General features: G+C 42.2%; 1 protein-coding gene across 8 annotated transcripts in view; it reads right to left on the reverse strand.

The window, feature by feature from the left end:
- Positions 1-20,142, reverse strand: part of NLGN1 (neuroligin 1) — a 1,437,853-nt gene that overhangs the window by 33,260 nt on the left and 1,384,451 nt on the right. For all 8 annotated transcript variants that reach the window (XM_069727295.1, XM_069727297.1, XM_069727298.1 and 5 more), the window contains one exon: positions 4,209-4,998. In XM_069727295.1, coding sequence (XP_069583396.1) covers positions 4,209-4,998 — 790 coding nt within the window. The remainder of the gene's footprint in view (positions 1-4,208; positions 4,999-20,142) is intronic.

A 20,142-nucleotide genomic window follows, 5' to 3' on the forward strand; every position in this document is an offset into this window, starting at 1 on the left:
CTGATAGTATTGCATAATAGACAAGTATCTGCCTGTATTCTTCAGCACTAAGTACACCAATAATGCAGAGCAAATCCCTAACTCCATTTGATGAAACAAACAGTCCCAAACTCGAAAAGAACCTTCACAATGCTTGTTGCCCGCAGACATTCATTAGTATACCTCTAATCAGCTTTTCAATGAACAAACTGCCTTCTGTTAAAGCCAAATGATTTAAATTTTGACTCATCGGTCAAAAGCACCTGCTGTCATTATCCTGCACCCCAGTTGCTACAGGTTTTGTTCATAGTTGAGTTGCTCACCCTGGATCCATGTCAAAAGTATGGCTTTTAGAGTGCAATTCTAGATGACTTCTGTACAGACTTTGTCAAAAAGTAGAAGGTTGTCGCTGGGTCTCACCGATTGCTGCTTATTCTGATGTGCTCAACATCTTCCAATTTCAGATTGTCTATTTATTAATGCCTCTTCAAAGCAGATTGAACAGCACATCATGAAACCCCAGTCTGCATTTCAATATTTATGCCTGTCAGTTTTTTACACTTGACAAGCAAATAAAACAAATGAGTTAAAAACAATATTAGACTTTTTACTTTTTTAAAGAAGTAATGTGATCCAATATGACATGTCTGTGAGTGGCAAAAGTATGCACATTTTTAGAATTAGCAGATAATTTAAAGGTGAAATTAGACTCTTGTGTTTACAATCAATAATGTAACAGTTAGGTGTGAGTGGGCAATCTCTTCTGTTTAAAAAGAAATAGGATTTTATCAAAGACAAATGTCTGCAACACGTTTGTAGAAGTGTATCATGGCACAAACAAAGGAGATTTCTGATGACTTCAGAAAAAGAGTTGTTGATGGTCATCAGGCTAAAAAAGGCTACAAAACCATCTCTAATGAGCTTGAACTCCACAAATCCACAGTCAAATTATGAATTATGTACAATTTGAGGAAATTCAAGACCATGTGTACCCTCGCCAGAAAGTGGTTTACCAACAAAGATCATTCCAAGAGCAAGGTAAATAATAGTCTGCAAGGTCACAAATTAACCAAAGCTAACCAGTAATAGACTGAAGGCATCTCTCAAATCAGTCTCAAATGTTAATGTTTATGAGTCCACTACCAGGGGCACATTGAACAAAACTTGTGTGTATGGCATGATTGCAAGGAAAAACCCTTCTCTACAAAAAAATAACATTTATGCATATCTACAGCTTGTTAAACATCACACGGACAAGCCAGAAGGCTGTTGGCATGATGGATGTTGGATGGATGTGACCAATTAGAGCTTTTTAGTGCAATAAGAAGTATTATGTTTGTGGAAAGAAAAACACTGCATTACAGCATAAATGCTTCATTCCATCCGTGGTAGTAAAATAGTTAGAGCCTGTTTTCATGCTATTTGGCCAGTATGGCCAAACAATGAAGTCTGAGTTATGGAAGCAAACTGTAATGGAAATTATAAGGACATCTGAATGTGAGCTCAATCTCAACATTACTTGAGTCATGCAGCAAGACAACGACCCAATGCACATTACACAGCAAAATGATTAAAAAAAGAACCAAGTTAAAGTTTTTGGAATAACTACAGTAAGTCAAAGTTCTATGGTTAATCTTATAGAAATGCTGTGAAAGGGTTTGAAGCAAACTGTTTATGGGAGAAAACGCACCAGCATAACATAGTTGAAGCTGTTTTGTTAGGATAAATGGGCTAAAATTGCTCTAAGTCAATGTACCGGCTAATCAACATTTACCAGAAATGTTTATATGAGGTTATTGCTGCACAAGGGGGCACACAATGTATGGAAAGCAAAGGTTCACATACTATTTCTAGTCAAAGATATGATATTGGATCATTTATTTAACTTAAAAAATGACAAAGTGTTATATTTGAACTACTTTTCTAGTTTGAGGAGTTGTGTGTGAATCTGATACTATATATTTGTATAAATATATATATAGTACACACAGGCACTTGGTTTTGGTGTGAAACAGTCTTATTTTTATGTTTTTGACATAAACATTAACAACATTCACATGAAAGCAAAAAAAAGAGATTCCCCGTCTCCAAATGAATTACAGAAAAGCATGGAAAAACAGAACTTTTTTGGGGTAGGCAAAATATAACACGGTCTCTTAGCAATACATGCACTGCCTCTAGCTCAAGCGACTCAGCCACAATGAAGAAACTGCAACTTCCATACATTGCCCAAAAGGCTATCGTTCATAGCAATCCGTGATACTTGCTGTTTGATGCACACAACCTAAATAGTCTCCTCTCATAGAGATTTTGGCTTGTCTCTCTGCAGCTGCAACACAACCCACTTTGCTCAGCTCTATCTACTAACTAAACCACAAGTGAACACAGGGCCTGGCTCTAGACATGGCTAGCTAGGTGCACAAAACCAGGACTTTCAGTGCTAGGTTTTAACCCTGTCCTACCTTTATTTCCTACATACATATATTAGATTTTCATACAAGTTCAAAAAGAAGATAGATAAACAAGCCTGATAGATTAGATGTATGTCTGTGTGCACATATACAAAGCAAGATATATAAATAGATATGTAGATATGTACACGCTACACTGTGTGCAGAATTATTAGGCAAGTTGTATTTTGATCACATGATCATTTTTATACATGTTGTCCTACTCCAAGCTGTTCAGGCTTGAGAGCCAACTACCATTTAAGTAAATCAGGTGATGTGCATCTCTGTTATGAGGAGGGTTGTAGTCTAATGACATCAAAACCCAGTAAAAGACGTGCTTAATTATTAGGCAACCTCCTTTCCTTTGGCAAAATGGGTCAGAAGAAAGATTTGACGGGCTCTGAAAAGTCCAAAATTGTGAGATGTCTTGCAGAGGGATGCAGCAGTCTTAATATTGCCAAACTTTTGAAGCGTGATCACCGAACAATCAAGCATTTCATGGCAAATAGCCAACAGGGTTGCCAGAAGCGTGTTGGGCAAAAAAGGCGCAAAATAACTGCCCAAGAATTGAGGAAAATCAAGCGTGAAGCTGACAAGATGCCATTTGCCACCAGTTTTGCCATATTTCAGAGCAGCAACGTTACTGCAGTAACAAAAAGCACAAGGTGTGCAATACTCAGGGTCATGGCCAAGGTAAGGAAGACTGAAAAACCACCACCTTTGAACAAGAAACATAACATAATACACCAAGACAGGGCCAAGAAATATCTTAAGACTGACTTTTCAAAAGTTTTATGGACTGATGAAATGAGAGTGACTCTTGATGGGCCAGATGGATGGGCCAGAGGCTGGATCAGTAAAGGGCAGAGAGCTCCACTCCGACTCAGACGCCAGCAAGGTGGAGATGGGGTACTGGTATGGGCTGGTATCATGAAAGATGAACTTGTGGGACCTTTTTGGGTTGAGGATGGAGTGAAGCTCAACTCCCAGACCCACTGCCAGTTTCTGGAAGACAACTTCTTCAAGCAGTGGTACAGGAAAAAGTCAGTATCGTTCAAGAAAAACATGATTTTCATGCAGGACAATGCTCCATCACATGCCTCCAACTACTCCACAGCGTGGCTGGCCAGTAAAGGTCTCAAAGAAGAAAAAAGAATGACATGGCCCCCTTGTTCACCTGATCTGAACCGCATAGAGAACCTGTGGTCCCTCATAAAATGTGAGATCTACAGGGAGGGAAAACAGTACATCTCTCAGAACAGTGTCTGGGAGGCTATGGTGGCTGCTGCACGCAATGTTGGTCGTAAACAGATGAAGCAACTGACAGAATCTATTGATGGAAGGTTGTTGAGTGTCATCATAAAGAAAGGTGGCTATGTTGGTCACTAATTTTTTTGGATTTTGCTTTTGCATTTCAGAAATGTTTATTTCTAAATTTTATGCAGTTATATTGGTTGACCTGGTGAAAATAAACAAGTGAGATGGCAACATATTTGGTTTGTATTAATTTGCCTAATAATTCTGCACAGTATTAGTTACCTGCACAAACAGATATCCTCCTAAGATAGCCAAATCTAAAAAAAAAAAACACTCCAACTTCCAAAAATATTAAGCTTTGATATTTATTAGTCTTTTGGGTTGATTGAGAACATAGTTGTTGATCAATAATAAAAATAATCCTCTAAAATACAACTTGCCTAATAATTCTGCACACCGTGTATATTATTTGTGCATATACATGGCTGATAAATATACATTTAATAAAGGAATTACACTTACCCCGTTTTAGCAAAGTTTGTCCAATATGTCATTACTACTGCACTGAGCATAACATCATTTTTGGAGAAATTGCATGGGAATAGTTCTGTAGGTCCAATCATAGGAATTCCAAATACATAGGGTACCTCATCCCCATGCGATGCATCTGCCCAAGCAGGCACTTGATCTGATTGGCAATGATGGTAAAAGGCATAAAAGTATGTAGGAGAACCAAAGTTTGAGTGTAGATCTGCAGTTGCAACTGCTGGTGCAACCCATTGATGGTCAGTGAATAATGCCAGTAATGTTTTCCTTCTTGTCTCAGGATTGTGTCGATCTGCCCAATCAGTATACATAAATTTGATTGTTTCCCTCATTATATCTTTTCCTTCAGTATATCCATACAAATTATCAACAAAATTGGAAACGGCAAAGTCGAAGTCACTTGCAGAGATGCCATCCTCATGGTCTACAATACTTTCTACGAATTTAAGTCCTTCTCCTTGATTTACACCCAACATGATATCATAATTTAAAAATTCACCCTGTTCCATTAGGATCTGAGGATCATCAGGTATTACGTCACCATCTATTACTGGTCCAAAGGCTATGTGATACCTTGCTGGCTGTATGTCTTGGTCCACAAGTTCTCTGTAAGGCTTTTTCTGTAGACATTCCACAAGTTCTACAGTGTCAGTCATGTTGCATCCAACTTTAGTTGCTAGAATACGGGCATATTTGGCAGGCTGAAAGCTAACTGCCCAACTAGACAAGGCAGTTCCACTTTGTGCAATTGCCCTTTGAAAGAGACCTGTATCAAAAAAAATTAAACAATTAATAAAACTAATAATCATTTATTTTGCAACACATCTAGTGTTAAATCATGCCATATCAAAGAAGGCTTTTGCATGCCATATTGATATATACTGTATATCTATAGTACAAGGTAACGTGCTTTGTCACATAATCAACATAAATAAATAAAAATCAAATAAAAGCTATAAAATGTAAATAAACACATTACACTTTCATGCAAATCTAAATATTGTTTTCTGGATGTTGAAAACAAACATGATCTGTAAAAATATCAAAATGCACAGTGCAACACATATCTTCATGATAATAAAATAAATTTTTAACCCCTTCACGACATGCGCTGTACATGTACGGTGCATGTGGGGTCTACGCTTTTGATGTAAGCTCTGGCACTTAGCCCACATTTTTCCAGCACATGTCAGCTGATTTAAACAGCTGACATGTGCCCTTAACAGCTGTGGGTGGAATCTTGATCTATGTCAGCTATTGATCTGTTAAATGCCGCTGTCAATCTTTGACAGCGGCATTTAACATGATCATGCTGGAAGCGCGTCACTAATCCTGCCCATTGGCACCCATGTCACATGACCGTGGGTTGCCAACTGGTTCGCATGACAACCCGGGGTCTGTAGTAGACCCCTGTGGTTGTCATTGCTGGATAGCTATGAGCATCGTCTGGTGATCAGCATTCATAGCAAGTGAGCATTTCTGCTATACAGACCAGGGCTACAGTCTTGCTCTGTATAGCACAGGCAATCAGATGATCTCAGTTTATAGTCTCCCATGGAAACTATTGACGCAAGTATCTTTATACTTATAAGAAAATACTTATACATATAAGAAAAAAATGTTTTTAAAAATATAAAAGAAAAAATATATAAAACTTTAAATTGCCCCCATTCACCCTATTCAAAGTAAAACAATTTAAAAAAATAAAAATACTCATATATAGTTCGGAATTGCCCTATCTATATAAAAAGAATTAATCCGATCGGTAAATGGTATATAAAGAAAAAAAGCCAAAATGCCAGAATTACGGTTTTTGCCCACCTCAGCATTGCATTAAAACACAATAACAAGCAATTAAAAAATCATATTTACACCTAAATGTTATCAATAAAAATGTCAACTCGGTGTGCAAAAAAAAAAGCCCTCACCCAGCCCCCGATACCAAATAATGGAGATCCTACAGTTGGAAAATGACATAATTTTTTTTACCAAACTTTGGATTTTTTTTCACTACTTAAATAAAACATAACCTAGGGATGCTTTCTATTTCCGAACTCATAATGGAAGGTCTGCTTTAGCATTTGCTGAACATGGTAAAAAAAAAAAATTGTGGAACTGCACTTTCTTTGCAATTTTCCCACACTTGGAATTTTTTCCCAAAATTTCTAGTACAGTCTATGGCAAAAACAATGATGTGGTTCAAAAGTACATCTTGCTCCACTCACAAATACTGTACATGCCATCACATGGTGAAATTGATGGAAAAATAAAAAAGTTATGGCTCTGGGAAGAAGGTGAGCAAAACAGAAAAACCCAAAAATGAAAATGGGCTGTAGTGTGAATGGGTTAATAGTTTTTTGTTTATCACATTCATTCAATAATTAGTAGTATTTTGTGAGCTCAGGTAAGAGAAATTGTCTAAGAAGTTTGAAATCACTTTTTTATCCAACGGTTTAAGAAGGGATATCTACTCCAGCTGTCTGCTTTAGCTTGGATGGCTGTCAAACTGGTGGCACTCAAAGCCTTTTTGTAAATTATTTATTTATATAATATAAAAAAAGCTATGGGGACCCCTCTTTTTTTGGTAACCAGCCTTGCTAAAGCTGACAGCTGAGGGTTGCAGCCCGTAGCTGACAGTTTTGATTGGATGGTTGTCAAGAATACAGGGGAACTCACATTATTTTAAAAATGTATTTATTTACAGCCCAGGCTATTATCAGCAACATCTGGGATGGGCTAATGGGATTAGTAGTCCCATCATCCAATGCCCATGATCTTAGGTAAACTTTCTACTTCAGACAGGTGAGGGATATTGTTGTCAGGTGAGGGATATTGTTGTTGTTTTTGTGTTTACAGTAGACAATGGCTTCAGGGGATTAGGTGTTAAGGTGAGTATAAGAACCTTTTTTATTGTATTCTTAATTTTACACTTGAATACAACTCTCAGCATTGTCCCCTACTCATGCTGATCAGCGGCAGAGCAGGGGACAACGATGTGAGCTGTCTTCAGGACCCAGCATCCGGGAAAATCATGAACTGTACATCTGATTCCCAGGCACCTGTACGTGTCACACTGATGATACACGGAGGTATTCCGTGTGTCATCAGTGTGTCCATGTGCAGGATGTTTTGCGGCCTGTGTTGCTGCTAATAATGGACATGTCAGCTTGCTTTGCCTATGGACATATGGTCTATGCAACCACTGATATATGCGCAGATCCATTCACTTGAATGGGTCTGCATGTGTAAGTGTCTCCAGTACGTGTGAAAACTGTCACCACATTTACTGAAGACACTGACATGTGAAGAATTTTCCAAACATTTTTAAAATGTTTGCTCTGATTGTTGTAATTTAACTATTAAAACAGTGCTGTTAGTCTCTGACACTGGCATTTTCATGACACAATTATGGTCAAACCAAATGAATTGCTATGGCAGACAATGACCAGCAGAAGAATATCTTGGCCTCCTCTGAAGCTTAGGGTACCGTCACACTAAAGGTACCGTCACACTAAGCGACGCTGCAGCGATACCGACAACGATGTCGATCGCTGCAGCGTCGCTGTTTGGTCGCTGGAGAGCTGTCACACAGCGACCAACAATGCCGGTAACCAGGGTAAACATCGGGTTACTAAGCGCAGGGCCGCGCTTAGTAACCCAATGTTTACCCTGGTTACCATCGTAAAAGTAAAAAACCAACACTACATACTTACCTTCCGCTGTCTGTCCTCGGCGCTGTGCTTTCCTGCACTGACTGTGAGCACAGCGGCCGGAAAGCACAGCGGTGACATCACCGCTGTGCTTTCCGGTTGGCCGGCGCTCACAGCCAGTGCAGAGAAGCACAGCGGGGGACAGACAGCGGAAGGTAAGTATGTAGTGTTTGTTTTCTTTACTTTCACGCTGGTAACCAGGGTAAACATCGGGTTACTAAGCGCAGCCCTGCGCTTAGTAACCCAATGTTTACCCTGGTTACCAGTGAAGACATCGCTGAATCGGCGTCACACACGCCGATTCAGCGATGTCTGCAGGAGGTCCAGCGACGAAATAAAGTGCTGGACTTTCTGCAGCGACCAACGACATCACAGCAGGATCCTGATCGCTGCTGCGTGTCAAACTGAACGATATCGCTATCCAGGATGCTACAACGTCACGGATCGCTAGCGATATCGTTCAGTGTGACAGTACCTTAAGCAACGCTGCAGCGATACCGACAACGATGTCGATCGCTGCAGCATCGCTGTTTGGTCACTGGAGAGCTGTCACACAGACAGCTCTCCAGCGACCAACGATCCCGAGGTCCCCGGTAACCAGGGTAAACATCGGGTTACTAAGTGCAGGGCCGCGCTTAGTAACCCGATGTTTACCCTGGTTACCAGCGTAAACGTTAAAAAAACAAACACTACATACTTACCTTCAGCTGTTTGTCCTCCGGCGCTCTGCTTTCCTCTGCACTGTCAGCGCCGGTCAGCTGGAAAGCAGAGCGGTGACGTCACCGCTCTGCTTTCCAGCTGGCCGGCGCTGACACAGGATGCAGGAGGAGTGCAGAGAAGCACAGCGCCGGGGACAGACAGATGAAGGTAAGTATGTAGTGTTTGTTTTTTTAACATTTATGCTGGTAACCAGGGTAAACATCGGGTTACTAAGCGCGGCCCTGCGATTAGTAACCCGATGTTTACTCTGGTTACCAGTGAAGACATCGCTGGATCGGCGTCACACACGCCGGTCCAGCGATGTCAGCGGGAAGTCCAGCGACGAAATAAAGTTCTGGACTTTCCTCAGCGACCAACGATCTCCCAGCAGGGGCCTGATCGTTGGTCGCTGTCACACATAACGATTTCCTTAATGATATCATTGCTATGCCACAAAAAGCAATGATATCGTTAACGATATCGTTATGTGTGACGGTACCTTTAGTCATAGGAGAACTGCAATTTTACTATACACTATAATACTGTGATGTATAGTGCAGGCAATCAAATGTTTACAAGTTCAAATCCTGTATGGAGACTAAAAATTAATTAATTTTAAAAAAAAGTTTTTGAAAATATGAACAAAAATATATAAAAAAAACTCTCCTTTCCCCCCATTTTAAATGTAGAAAACATGGTTTGGTAAATTTAAATTAAATATTCTTTACATGTCATAAAGAGAAAACAAATCTATACAACGGAATTGCAGTTTTTCAGTCACAACAATTCTGCCTAAAAATGCAATTTCAAGCTAAACATTCTATCTACCTTAAAATGCCAACAATAAAAATGTTAGCTCTTCATGCAAAAAACAAGCTCCATTGACATAACAATAAAATTGTCTTATAAAAGGGGCGATAGAAAAAGATTTTTTTATAACAAATTTCTATTTTTTTCCATCACTTAAATAAAAAAACTTATATAAGTTTGGCATCGCTGTAATCATACTGAACCTGAGAATCATGTTACCAGGATTTTTTACAGCATAATGAAACCATAGAAATAAAACCACAAAAAGCAAATATGGAATTTCTGTTTTTTTTCAGTGTATTGTATAACAAAATGAGTGCTGTAATTTAAAACTGCAAATTGTTTATGGAAAAGAAAAGAAAGGTAAAAAGAACACAAAAATGGACAAACACCCACATCTGAGCAGAAAATACCTCTCTTTTTGACATCCATATGTCATCATGGTGGCACTTGGTATTGCTTTTATTACACAACCTTTAACCGAACATAATTATATCATAACATGTATTCTTATTTTCACGTGCCTATTCATTGTTATTATTGAATGTCATTATGAAGCAACATTAAACAGACATAAAAAGTCTTAGGGTATGTTTCCAAGTGCAGGAAATGCTGCGTGTCTGACGCTGCATAGAGCCGCAGCATCAGACACGCAGCGTCCAGATGTTACAGCATAGTGGAGGGGATTGAATTAAATCCCGTCTCCACTATGCGTGGTAACACGCACGCGGCGGCCCTGCGACTCCGGACATGATCGCAGCATGTCCGTATATCTTGCGGCGATGCTGCGTCACTGCAAGATATAGCACAGGGCCCTGTGGTGGGGAGCGATGATGCCGGATGTGTGCTATGAACACATCCGGCATCATCGCGTCCCAGAAAGGGGGCGGGGCTTACCGCAGAGCGGCTAAGCCACTCCGACGATACCGCCGGCCATCCTTAAAGTGGACACATTCCCTTAGACTGGAGCTCCATATTGTTTAAAACAAGCAGATGTTTGTAATATTTCAAGGCAATGATTCAGGTAAAGTAAAATATTTCTTTGGCAAGCTTAAATCATATCCATTCATGATAAAAACTCAATCAGTTGTAAAGGAATGATCCTTTTAACACTTTGAGCCAGCGACCAAGCTGTCAACTAGAAAAGTATTCAATGTTAATTGATATATACTTTTACTGAGACCTTCAATCACTTAGATTAGTAGAAATGCACAAAGCCTGGAGATTAGTCCAAAATCACCCAACCTACATTTGGGGTATTTTATAAAAGTCATCTATGCTAAACTAATCTATGTCTGAGCATAGATCAGAAAGTAAAAATGTGGTGGTGCACCATATTATGGGTGTCAGGTCCGAGCATTCCTAAATGAACAGTTTCTTGTAAAGTGGATTGGTCATCGTGGGCCTGTTGAATGTGCAACAAAGGTCTCCTGATCTGACCCCCTTAAGGTACCTTCACACTAAACGACGCTGCAGCGATCCAGACAACGATCCGGATCGCTGCAGCGTCGCTGTTTGGTCGCTGGAGAGCTGTCACACAGACAGCTCTCCAGCGACCAACGATGCCGGTAACCAGGGTAAACATCGGGTTACTAAGCGCAGGGCCGCGCTTAGTAACCCGATGTTTACCCTGGTTACCATCCTAAAAGTAAAAAAAAAAAACGATTCATACTTACCTTCCGCTGTCTGTCCCCGGCGCTCTGCTTCTCTGTACTGGCTGTGAGCACAGTGGCCGGAAAGCAGAGCGGTGACGTCACCGCTGTGCTTTCCGGCCGCTGTGCTCACAGTGAGTGCAGGAAAGCACAGCGCCGGAGGACAGACAGGGGAAGGTAAGTATGAATCGTTTGTTTTTTTTACTTTTAGGATGGTAACCAGGGTAAACATCGGGTTATTAAGCGCGTCCCTGCGCTTAGTAACCCGATGTTTACCCTGGTTACCAGCGAAGACATCGCTGAATCGGTGTCACACACGCCAATTCAGCAATGTCAGCGGGAGAGCCAGCGACCAAATAAAGTTCTGGCCTTCTAGCCCCGACCAACGACATCACAGCAGGATTCTGATCGCTGCTGCGTGTCAAACTGAACGATATCGCTAGCCAGGACGCTGCAACGTCACGGATCGCTAGCAATATCGTTTAGTGTGAAGGTACCTTTAGACTTTTATCTTTGGGCTCATCTGAAGGCAATTGTCTATGCTTTGAAGATACAAGATGTGCAGCATCTGAAACAACGATACTGGAAGCCTGTACTAGCATTTCCTCTGCAGTGTTGCTGTCAGCCTGTCATGATTGGGAGAAGAGGTTTGCATTGACATTCCAACACAAAGGGCAGCACTTTGAACACATTTTATAAGTGGTAATAAACTTGTAAATAACTCATGAAAGAATAAAGTTACATTAAAACCAAGCACACCATTGTTTTGCTTGTGAAATTTTCAACACGTTTTATGTGTCACATGACCCTCTTCCCATTGGAAAAAAAAGTTGGATCCAAAATGGCTGACTTCAAAATGGCCACCATGGTCACCACCCATCTTGAAAAGTTTTCCCCCTCCCATATAATAATGTGCCATAAACAGAAAATTGATATCACCAACCATTCCCATTTTATTTAGGTGTATCCATATAAATGGCCCAACCTTTACATCTAGAGTATAGACTGGGTAAGACTCGATGTCCACTAACTAACTGTGCAAATGCACATAATAAGTGATAATGTACTGCTTTTATCCTCTTTTATTGGTATGATAAGTCAAATCAATCTTCATTGTAGATTTAGTATAGTCTGCATGTACACAGCCACTATGAAAATTTAGTAGAATTGTAAAAGCCATTAAATATTTATGCTATTGAAAATATAATCATGAAGCAATTAAAATAATAAAGGAAATTCTAGGAAGATCTTGGATATGTTAGAGGTATGGAACTGGAGGTGGGTAGAGGAGGTTAGGAAGAATGGCATTTTGATATAATGTGTTAAGGCCAGATGCATGTCACACAGGAGTGTGGTGCCCATGGATCATGAACCTACTGTGCCACCGGCCGGGCTTACCCAGGAGGGGCATGCTTAAGCGGTTACCTTGTCTTCGCTAGAACTCCTCATGGTCGAGTTAAACTTGAGCTGCAGGTAGCTGTCAGGTACCACTCCTAGGCAGTCCCCAGCACTGAAGTTGCTAACCCCAGGTGTCAGACTCGCAGACACGGACTGGGCTCAGAGTAACTGGCAAGACAGGATACAGACTCTGTTCAGACTGCACGGATTCTGTCTACTCGGGCAGAACAAATAATGACATGGAGTGACAGATAGGGCTGGATTCGAGTACTGGAACAGGCTCTGATAATGCTGACTCTGGAATATTAACCAGGGAAGACAGTGGTGCAAGTCCAAGTGCTGCCGTATTGGTTACAGGTTTGGGTAGCGCTGGTGTGACTTCAGGCTCAGGTACTGCCAGTGCAACTTTAGGACTCAGGTACAGTCGGTGCATCTTCAGGTGTAGGTTTCACTGATAAGGCTTCAGAGTTCAGATGCCACCGATGCAGCTTCAAGGTACAGGTACCACCGATGCAGCTTCAGGTTTTGCCCCTGGCCACACAAGGACCAGATGTTCAGATTCAGGCACTTGCTGCACAAGGACCAAGGGTTCAGGTTCAGGGCATGGCCACACAAGGGTCATGGGTTCAGTTTCAGGCTCTGGCCAAACATGGACCGGGTTTCAGGTTAACAACTGACTTCACTAGATTAGGACGGGGGACCAGTCAACATACTGTTGCACAGGCAAGAGATGTAGGGAAACTATAGGGGTTGCTCAGTCACCACCATACTGGGGAGGGTGCCCTTTGTACTTTTGGCTGTGAGCATTATCAAGGTGCACGTGAAGCCCCTTTAAGAACGGGTGAGCATGCGTGCACTAGATGCACTACCAGGAAGTCTGTGCGGAGTGCACAGGAAGCATAGAGCAGGAGACATGCCAGGAGACTGGGAGGTCCCCGCGCGGCCTGGGCGGTGTGTATGTCGGAATCCTTCCATGGAGGGAGAAGAGGGACCATGCAGGGACAACAGGATAAGTGTTATGATGCACACCAATTTATTTTCCATCATATCAAAACATCAGATCTCACTTGGACCAATTTTAAACTACAGGGTCACACACATGTCTGATTTTTTCCACGGATCGAACCAGTCTGAGGTAAAAAAAAATTGCAGCAAGTCCAGGTTTGAGCCAATATTCAAATTTTATTTGGCAATGTAAGTTCATGAATGCATGGAAATCATCAGACTTAGCTCGAATGACATTTGACACAATAGAGAACATTTACAAATTTTGATCTCCATCTTTTCCTCACAGCGTCCTCCGATTCTCCCATCAGAGAGAATTGGAGCACACTGTGCTGACACACTGATCAAACTCTGAACAGAGTCATTTGCATAATTTGTGTGATTCTCTCAGCTATCTGACTATAGCTTAAGGCTAGGGTCATACAACCATAAATTCTCTAATTCGAGGGAATCTGGTCAATTATACTAATGACATCTTGATCAGAGTTTGAACTGAGTGTCAGCATAGTGTGAATAGAATCTATGGATATGTGATCCTGGCCTGAGGAGAAGATGGAGACCAAAATTTCTCCATCTTCTCCATTGTTTGAGTACTCAGATTTCATCTGAGAACAGTTTGATATTTTCTACGCACCCATAGCTTAAATGGGTGAGTGTCCTCCAATTTCAGTGGGAAATTTCAGCATATTGTGATTTTATTTCACATACAGATACTAACAGTGAAAAAAATCAGTCATCAACACTGCCTCATTGAATATAATTATTTTGAGTATTATGCTATAGTATTATCCTCATAAAAAATACAATAGCACCGTCCAATGTACATGGTGGTGTGAGCGAGAAATCTGAATTTCTCAGAATATATTAAAAGAAAGGTAAAAATACCAAAAAGGCAAATCATATATCTACTGTTAGGGCTAGCGGAACGCACCAAATGATAAGACAGATAGAGTATGGTGCGTTCGCAGCCCGGGGTCCACCGTGCAGAGATGGAACCTGCTGCCAAGTAATGACGGACTATATGGCGGTACTCATAAGTATACACACGTGGGTTAAACTTCACCCAGCGTGAAGGAAGCGATCCTGTTGCGTCACAGGACCGCGGTACCGCACATAGAGCGCGAGCAAGTAGTCAGCGAACTCAACCTCAACTAGGATTGAAGTCCGATTAGACCCTTGCTGGCACAACACCGCAACTGGGTGTGTAAGGAAACTCAATAACAATATTAAGGCACAAGAGTGCATGCGGTGCCGCACTGACGAACGCCACTAACCACCCAGGCTTGGGTAAGGAAAGCACAGAGGAAGTGCACGGCGCCGTACTGGCGGTCACAGCAACTGGACGCTGTAATGTGTGATTCGTGCTGTAGGATAAGTCGGGCGCTAGATAGCAACCATACACCTTCCGCGAACAGACATTCAATAGGGTAGGGGTATCCAAGGACGACTTGCACTCACAACATACACACATTAACAATTGTTCACTAGCGCATGGCCGTGCGGTCATGCGCAGTTTATATAGTTGCAGCACAGGAAGTGGCCACAGAAACTTTGCCCTTCCAAGACCTGCCAAGAGGACCAATGGAATGTGCTGCAGAGCCTGAGCACATGACCCTCGATCTCCAACGGGAGATCTTGCCCTGGGCATGCTCAGTGTGTGCAGACAAGGACTTAGTCCCAGAGAAGTCCGCTCGCTGCTGACCAGCACTGGCTTTAATGGCAGAAGCTGAAGAAGCAGCAGTAACTCTCTGTACAGAGTGAGACTGAGCAAGACGCTGGGACCGACGTCCTTGCTGAGCAGACTCCACTGCGGCTGGATAAGAATGGGAGACCGCAGCGGAGATGGCTCGAGATTCCCCCTGTGCAGAAGCGGGAACTCGAGACCTAATATCTACTATATAATTGTCTAAGGGTCACTTCTGTCTTTCTGTCCTTCTGTCACGGTTCTTTATTCACTGATTGGTCTCGCCAGCTGACTGTCGTGGCTGCCGCGACCAATCAGCGACGGGCACAGTCCAGAAGAAAATGGCCGCTCCTTACTCCCCGCAGTCAGTGCCTGTCGCCCGCATACTCCCCTCCGGTCACTGCTAACACAGGGTTAATGCCGGCAGTAACGGACCACGTTATGCCGCGGGTAACGCACTCCGTTATCACCGCTATTAAACCTGTGTCTCCCCAATTTTTTACTATTGATGCTGCCTATGCGGCATCAATTGTAAAAATTGTAATGTTAAAAATAATAATAAAAAAAAAACTGCTATACTCACCCTCTGTAGTCCGCTGAGCCGCTCTCGCCGGCCGCCATCTTCCGTTGCAGGTTCTGCTGGCAAAGATGGTATGGGAGAAGGACCTGCCATGATGTCACGGTCATGTGACCGCGATGTCATCACAGGCCCTGCGCGCCTGCGCTAGAAAGACCTGCCATGACGTCACGGTCATGTGACCGCGACGTCATCACAGGTCCTGCGCTCATACTAACCCTGGGACCGGAAGCTGCCATGGACTACAAGGAGCCCTCGGAAAGGTGAGAATATGTTTATTTTTTATTTTGTAAACTGTGACAAACCTGGCTGGGCAATATACTACATAGATGGGCAATATACTTCGTGACTGGGCAATATACTACGTGGCTCTGTGGTGTATACTACTTTGCTGTGCAGTATACTATGTGGCTCTGTGCTGTATACAATGTTGCTGGGCAATATACTATGTAACTGGGCAATATGCTACGTACCTGGCCAATATACTAAGTGGCTGGGCAATATAATACGTGGCTCTGTGCTGTATACTACGTCACTGGGCAATATACTACGTCACAGGGCAATATACTATGTGGCTGCGCAATATACTACGTAACAGGGCAATATACTACGTGGCTACGCAATATAGTATGTCACTGGACAATATACTACGTGGTTGGGCAATATACTACGTGGTTGGGCAATATACTATGTGGCTGGGCAATATACTACGTGACTGGGCAATATACTACGTGACTGCAATATACTATGTGGCTGGGCAATATACTATGTCACTGGGCAATATAATATGTCACTGGGCAATGTACTACGTGGCTGGGCAATATACTATGTCACTGGGCAATATAATATGTCACTGGGCAATATACTACGTGGCTGGGCAATATACTATGTTGTTGGGCAATATACTACGTAGCTGGGCAATATACTACGTGACTGGGCAATATACTACGTCACTGGGCAATATACTACGTGGCTGGGCAATATAGTACGTGACTGTGCAATATACTACGTCACTGGGCAATATACTACGTGGCTGGGCAATACACTACGTGGGCTGTGCAATATACTATGTGGACATGCATATTCTAGAATACCCGATGCGTTAGAATCAGGCCACCATCTAGTATATATATATATATATATATATATATATATATATATATACATACACAGTACAGACCAAAAGTTTGGACACAACTTCTCATTTAAAGATTTTTCTGTATTTTCATGACTATGAAAATTGTACATTCACACTGAAGGCATCAAAACTATGAATTAACACATGTGGAATTATATACTTAACAAAAAAGTGTGAAACAACTGAAATTATGTCATATATTACAGGTTCTTCAAAGTATCCACCTTTTGCTTTGATGACTTTTTTGCACACTCTTGGCATTCTCTTGATGAGCTTCAAGAGGTAGTAACCGGGAATGGTTTTCACTTCACAGGTGTGTCCTGTCAGGTTTAATAAGTGGGATTTCTTGCCTTATAAATGGGGTTGGGACCATCAGTTGTGTTGTTCAGAAGTCTGGTGGATACACAGCTGATAGGCCTACTAAATAGACTGTTGGAATTTGTATCATGGTAAGAAAAAAGCAGCTAAGTAAGGAAAAACAAGTGACCATCATTATTTTAAGAAATGAAGGTCAGTCAGTCTGAAAAATTCGGAAAACTCTGAAAGTGTCCCCAAGTGCAGTGGCAAAAACCATCAAGCACTACAAAGAAACTGGCTCACATGAGGACCGCCCTAGGAAAGGAAGACCAAGAGTCACCTCTGCTTCTGAGGATAAGTTTATCCGAGTCACCAGCCTCAGAAATCGCAGCTCAGATTAGAGACCAGGTCAATGTCACACAAAGTTCTAGCACATCTCTACAACAACTGTTAAGAGGAGACTTTGTGCAGCAGGCCTTTCTGTTAAAATAGCTGCTAGGAAACCACTGCTAAGGACAGGCAACAAGCAGAAGAGACTTGTTTGGGCTAAAGAACAAAAGGAATGGACATTAGATCAGTGGAAATCTGTGATTTGGTCTGATGAGTCTAAATTTGAGATCTTTGGTTCCAAACAACGTGTCTTTGCGTGACGCAGAATCGGTGAACAGATGGACTCTACATACTTAGTACCCACCGTGAAGCATGGAGGAGGAGGTGTGATGGTGTGGGTGTGCTTTGCTGGTGACAATGTTGGGGATTTATTCAAAATTGAAGGCATACTGAACCAGCATGGCTACCACAGCATCTTGCAGCAGCATGCTATTCCATCTGGTTTGCGTTTAGCTGGACCATCATTTATTTTTCAACAGGACAATGACCCAAAACACATCTCCAGGCTGTGTAAGGGCTATTTGACCAAGAAGGAGAGTGATGGGGTGCTATGCCAGATGACCTTGCCTCCACAGTCACCAGACCTGAACCCAATCGAGATGGTTTGGGGTGAGCTGGACTGCAGAGTGAAGGCAAAAGGGCCAACAAGTGCTAAGCATCTCTGGGAACTCCTTCAAGATTGTTGGAAGACCATTTCCGGTGACTACGTCTTGAAGCTCATCAAGAGAATGCCAAGAGTGTGCAAAGCATTCATCAAAGCAAAAGATGTCAAAGATACAAAGCTATCAGCTGTGTATCCACCAGACTACAATAAAATATTACAACAACCTGTGTGTTTATTTCATTAAAATACTTTTTAATAATGTGTGTGTTTTTTTAACCCTTTCAGACAATTGGATTAATAATGGATAGGTGTCAGAATTGACGCCTCTCCATTATTAATCTGGCTTATTGTCACCTTACAATAGCAAGGTGGCATTAATCCTTCATTACCCCATATCCCACTGCTACACGGAATAGGAAGAGAGTGGCCAAGTGCCAGAATAGGCGCATCTTACAGATGTGCCTTTTCTGGGGTCTCTGGGGGCAGATGTTTTTAGCCAGGGGGGGGGGCAATAACCATGGACCCTCTCCAGGCTATTAATATCTGCCCTCAGTCACTGGCTTTACTACTCTGGCGGAGAAAATTGCGTGGAAGCCCACACCAATTTTTTCCGTGATTTAACCCTTACATTTAATAGCTAGAGTGCCGAAATTTTGCACATACACACTACTAACATTAGTTGTGTGTAATATGCAAAAAAAGGGGGATATGACATGGTTTACTGTATGTAAACCATGTCTCATATCATGTCGGGTTTAGGCAGGAGAAATGAAAAGCCGGCAATTGAATTACCGGCTTTTCAACATTATCGCGCTGAAGTAAATATAAATATATATATGTGCCTCTATGATATATATATATATGTATATATATAAACGAAACCCAACTTTTGAGTACAGATCGCTGACCCGATCCCAGAGTGGGATCGGGTCGGGTTTTCACGAAACCCGACTTTGCTAAAAGTCGGCGACTTTTGAAAAGTTCCGATCTGTTTCGCTCAACCCTAGTTTGATATTAACATTTCGGCCATAATGGCCTTCCTCAGTATAGGAAAAAGACAGCACAAAGATTCCATACCGGCACTTAGGAGAAAGGCACAACTGTGCCCTCTGAGCATGCTGTTCAGTGCAGGTTGTGCCTTTCTCCTATTCGCCGGTATGGACCTATGCAACTATTGCATTTGGTCTTTGAAGTGCCAAATTCTTCTTTTTCTATAAATTACGGAGTGGATTCGTATTTGTACACCCAGTATATATGGTGTGTGCCACTTACCCTCTCCTTTTATACATATTGTAGTGCAGAGGTATCCACGCTGTGCAGTGATGAGGCAGTGACTCAGGAAAGTTCCAAAAACAAACATCTCTTTAGTGTTCAACTCACAAAAATTACACAGCACACAATATCCTCCAGATTGCAGCCAATAAACACACCACTCCACCTCTGAGACCAGTTACCATGGGTGACTGCATCGCTGTGTATGGTGTGAGTGCCAGGCTTTTCAGCTCCATTGGCTGTTTGGCTCTGCTTGACTGTGTTGCCTCACACAGGTGGAGCTCTGCAGAGCCTTCTGATCTGCACTCTTGCAAACACCAGACTGACACTGACACAGAATCTGACACACCTAACCCTCTGCTTCATTGGCTTCTACAAGCAACTTGTGGCCTTCAGCCACATGGAGAACCCAGCCAGGAAGGAAACGGACTACCCCACTATCATTCTGTAGTCTGTTAAAAAAGCAGGCTTTCCTAAATCTGCCATGGACAAATAGTTTGTCTAAGACCTACGTGTATACTCACTTTTATTCTGCATTGCAATCACAGCTATACCTGCACTCCCATGGTCTCAATATTCCTCCGTGCACATCCTGGGGGGATTTTTGTCTTGTAAACTGTGGTGTCTGTTCACATGGGGTGCATTTGGATAGCGCTGGGCAGGCCCGCCTGATC

Source organism: Ranitomeya imitator, chromosome 5 (assembly GCF_032444005.1).
Source record: "Ranitomeya imitator isolate aRanImi1 chromosome 5, aRanImi1.pri, whole genome shotgun sequence".
Taxonomy (NCBI): domain Eukaryota; kingdom Metazoa; phylum Chordata; class Amphibia; order Anura; family Dendrobatidae; genus Ranitomeya; species Ranitomeya imitator.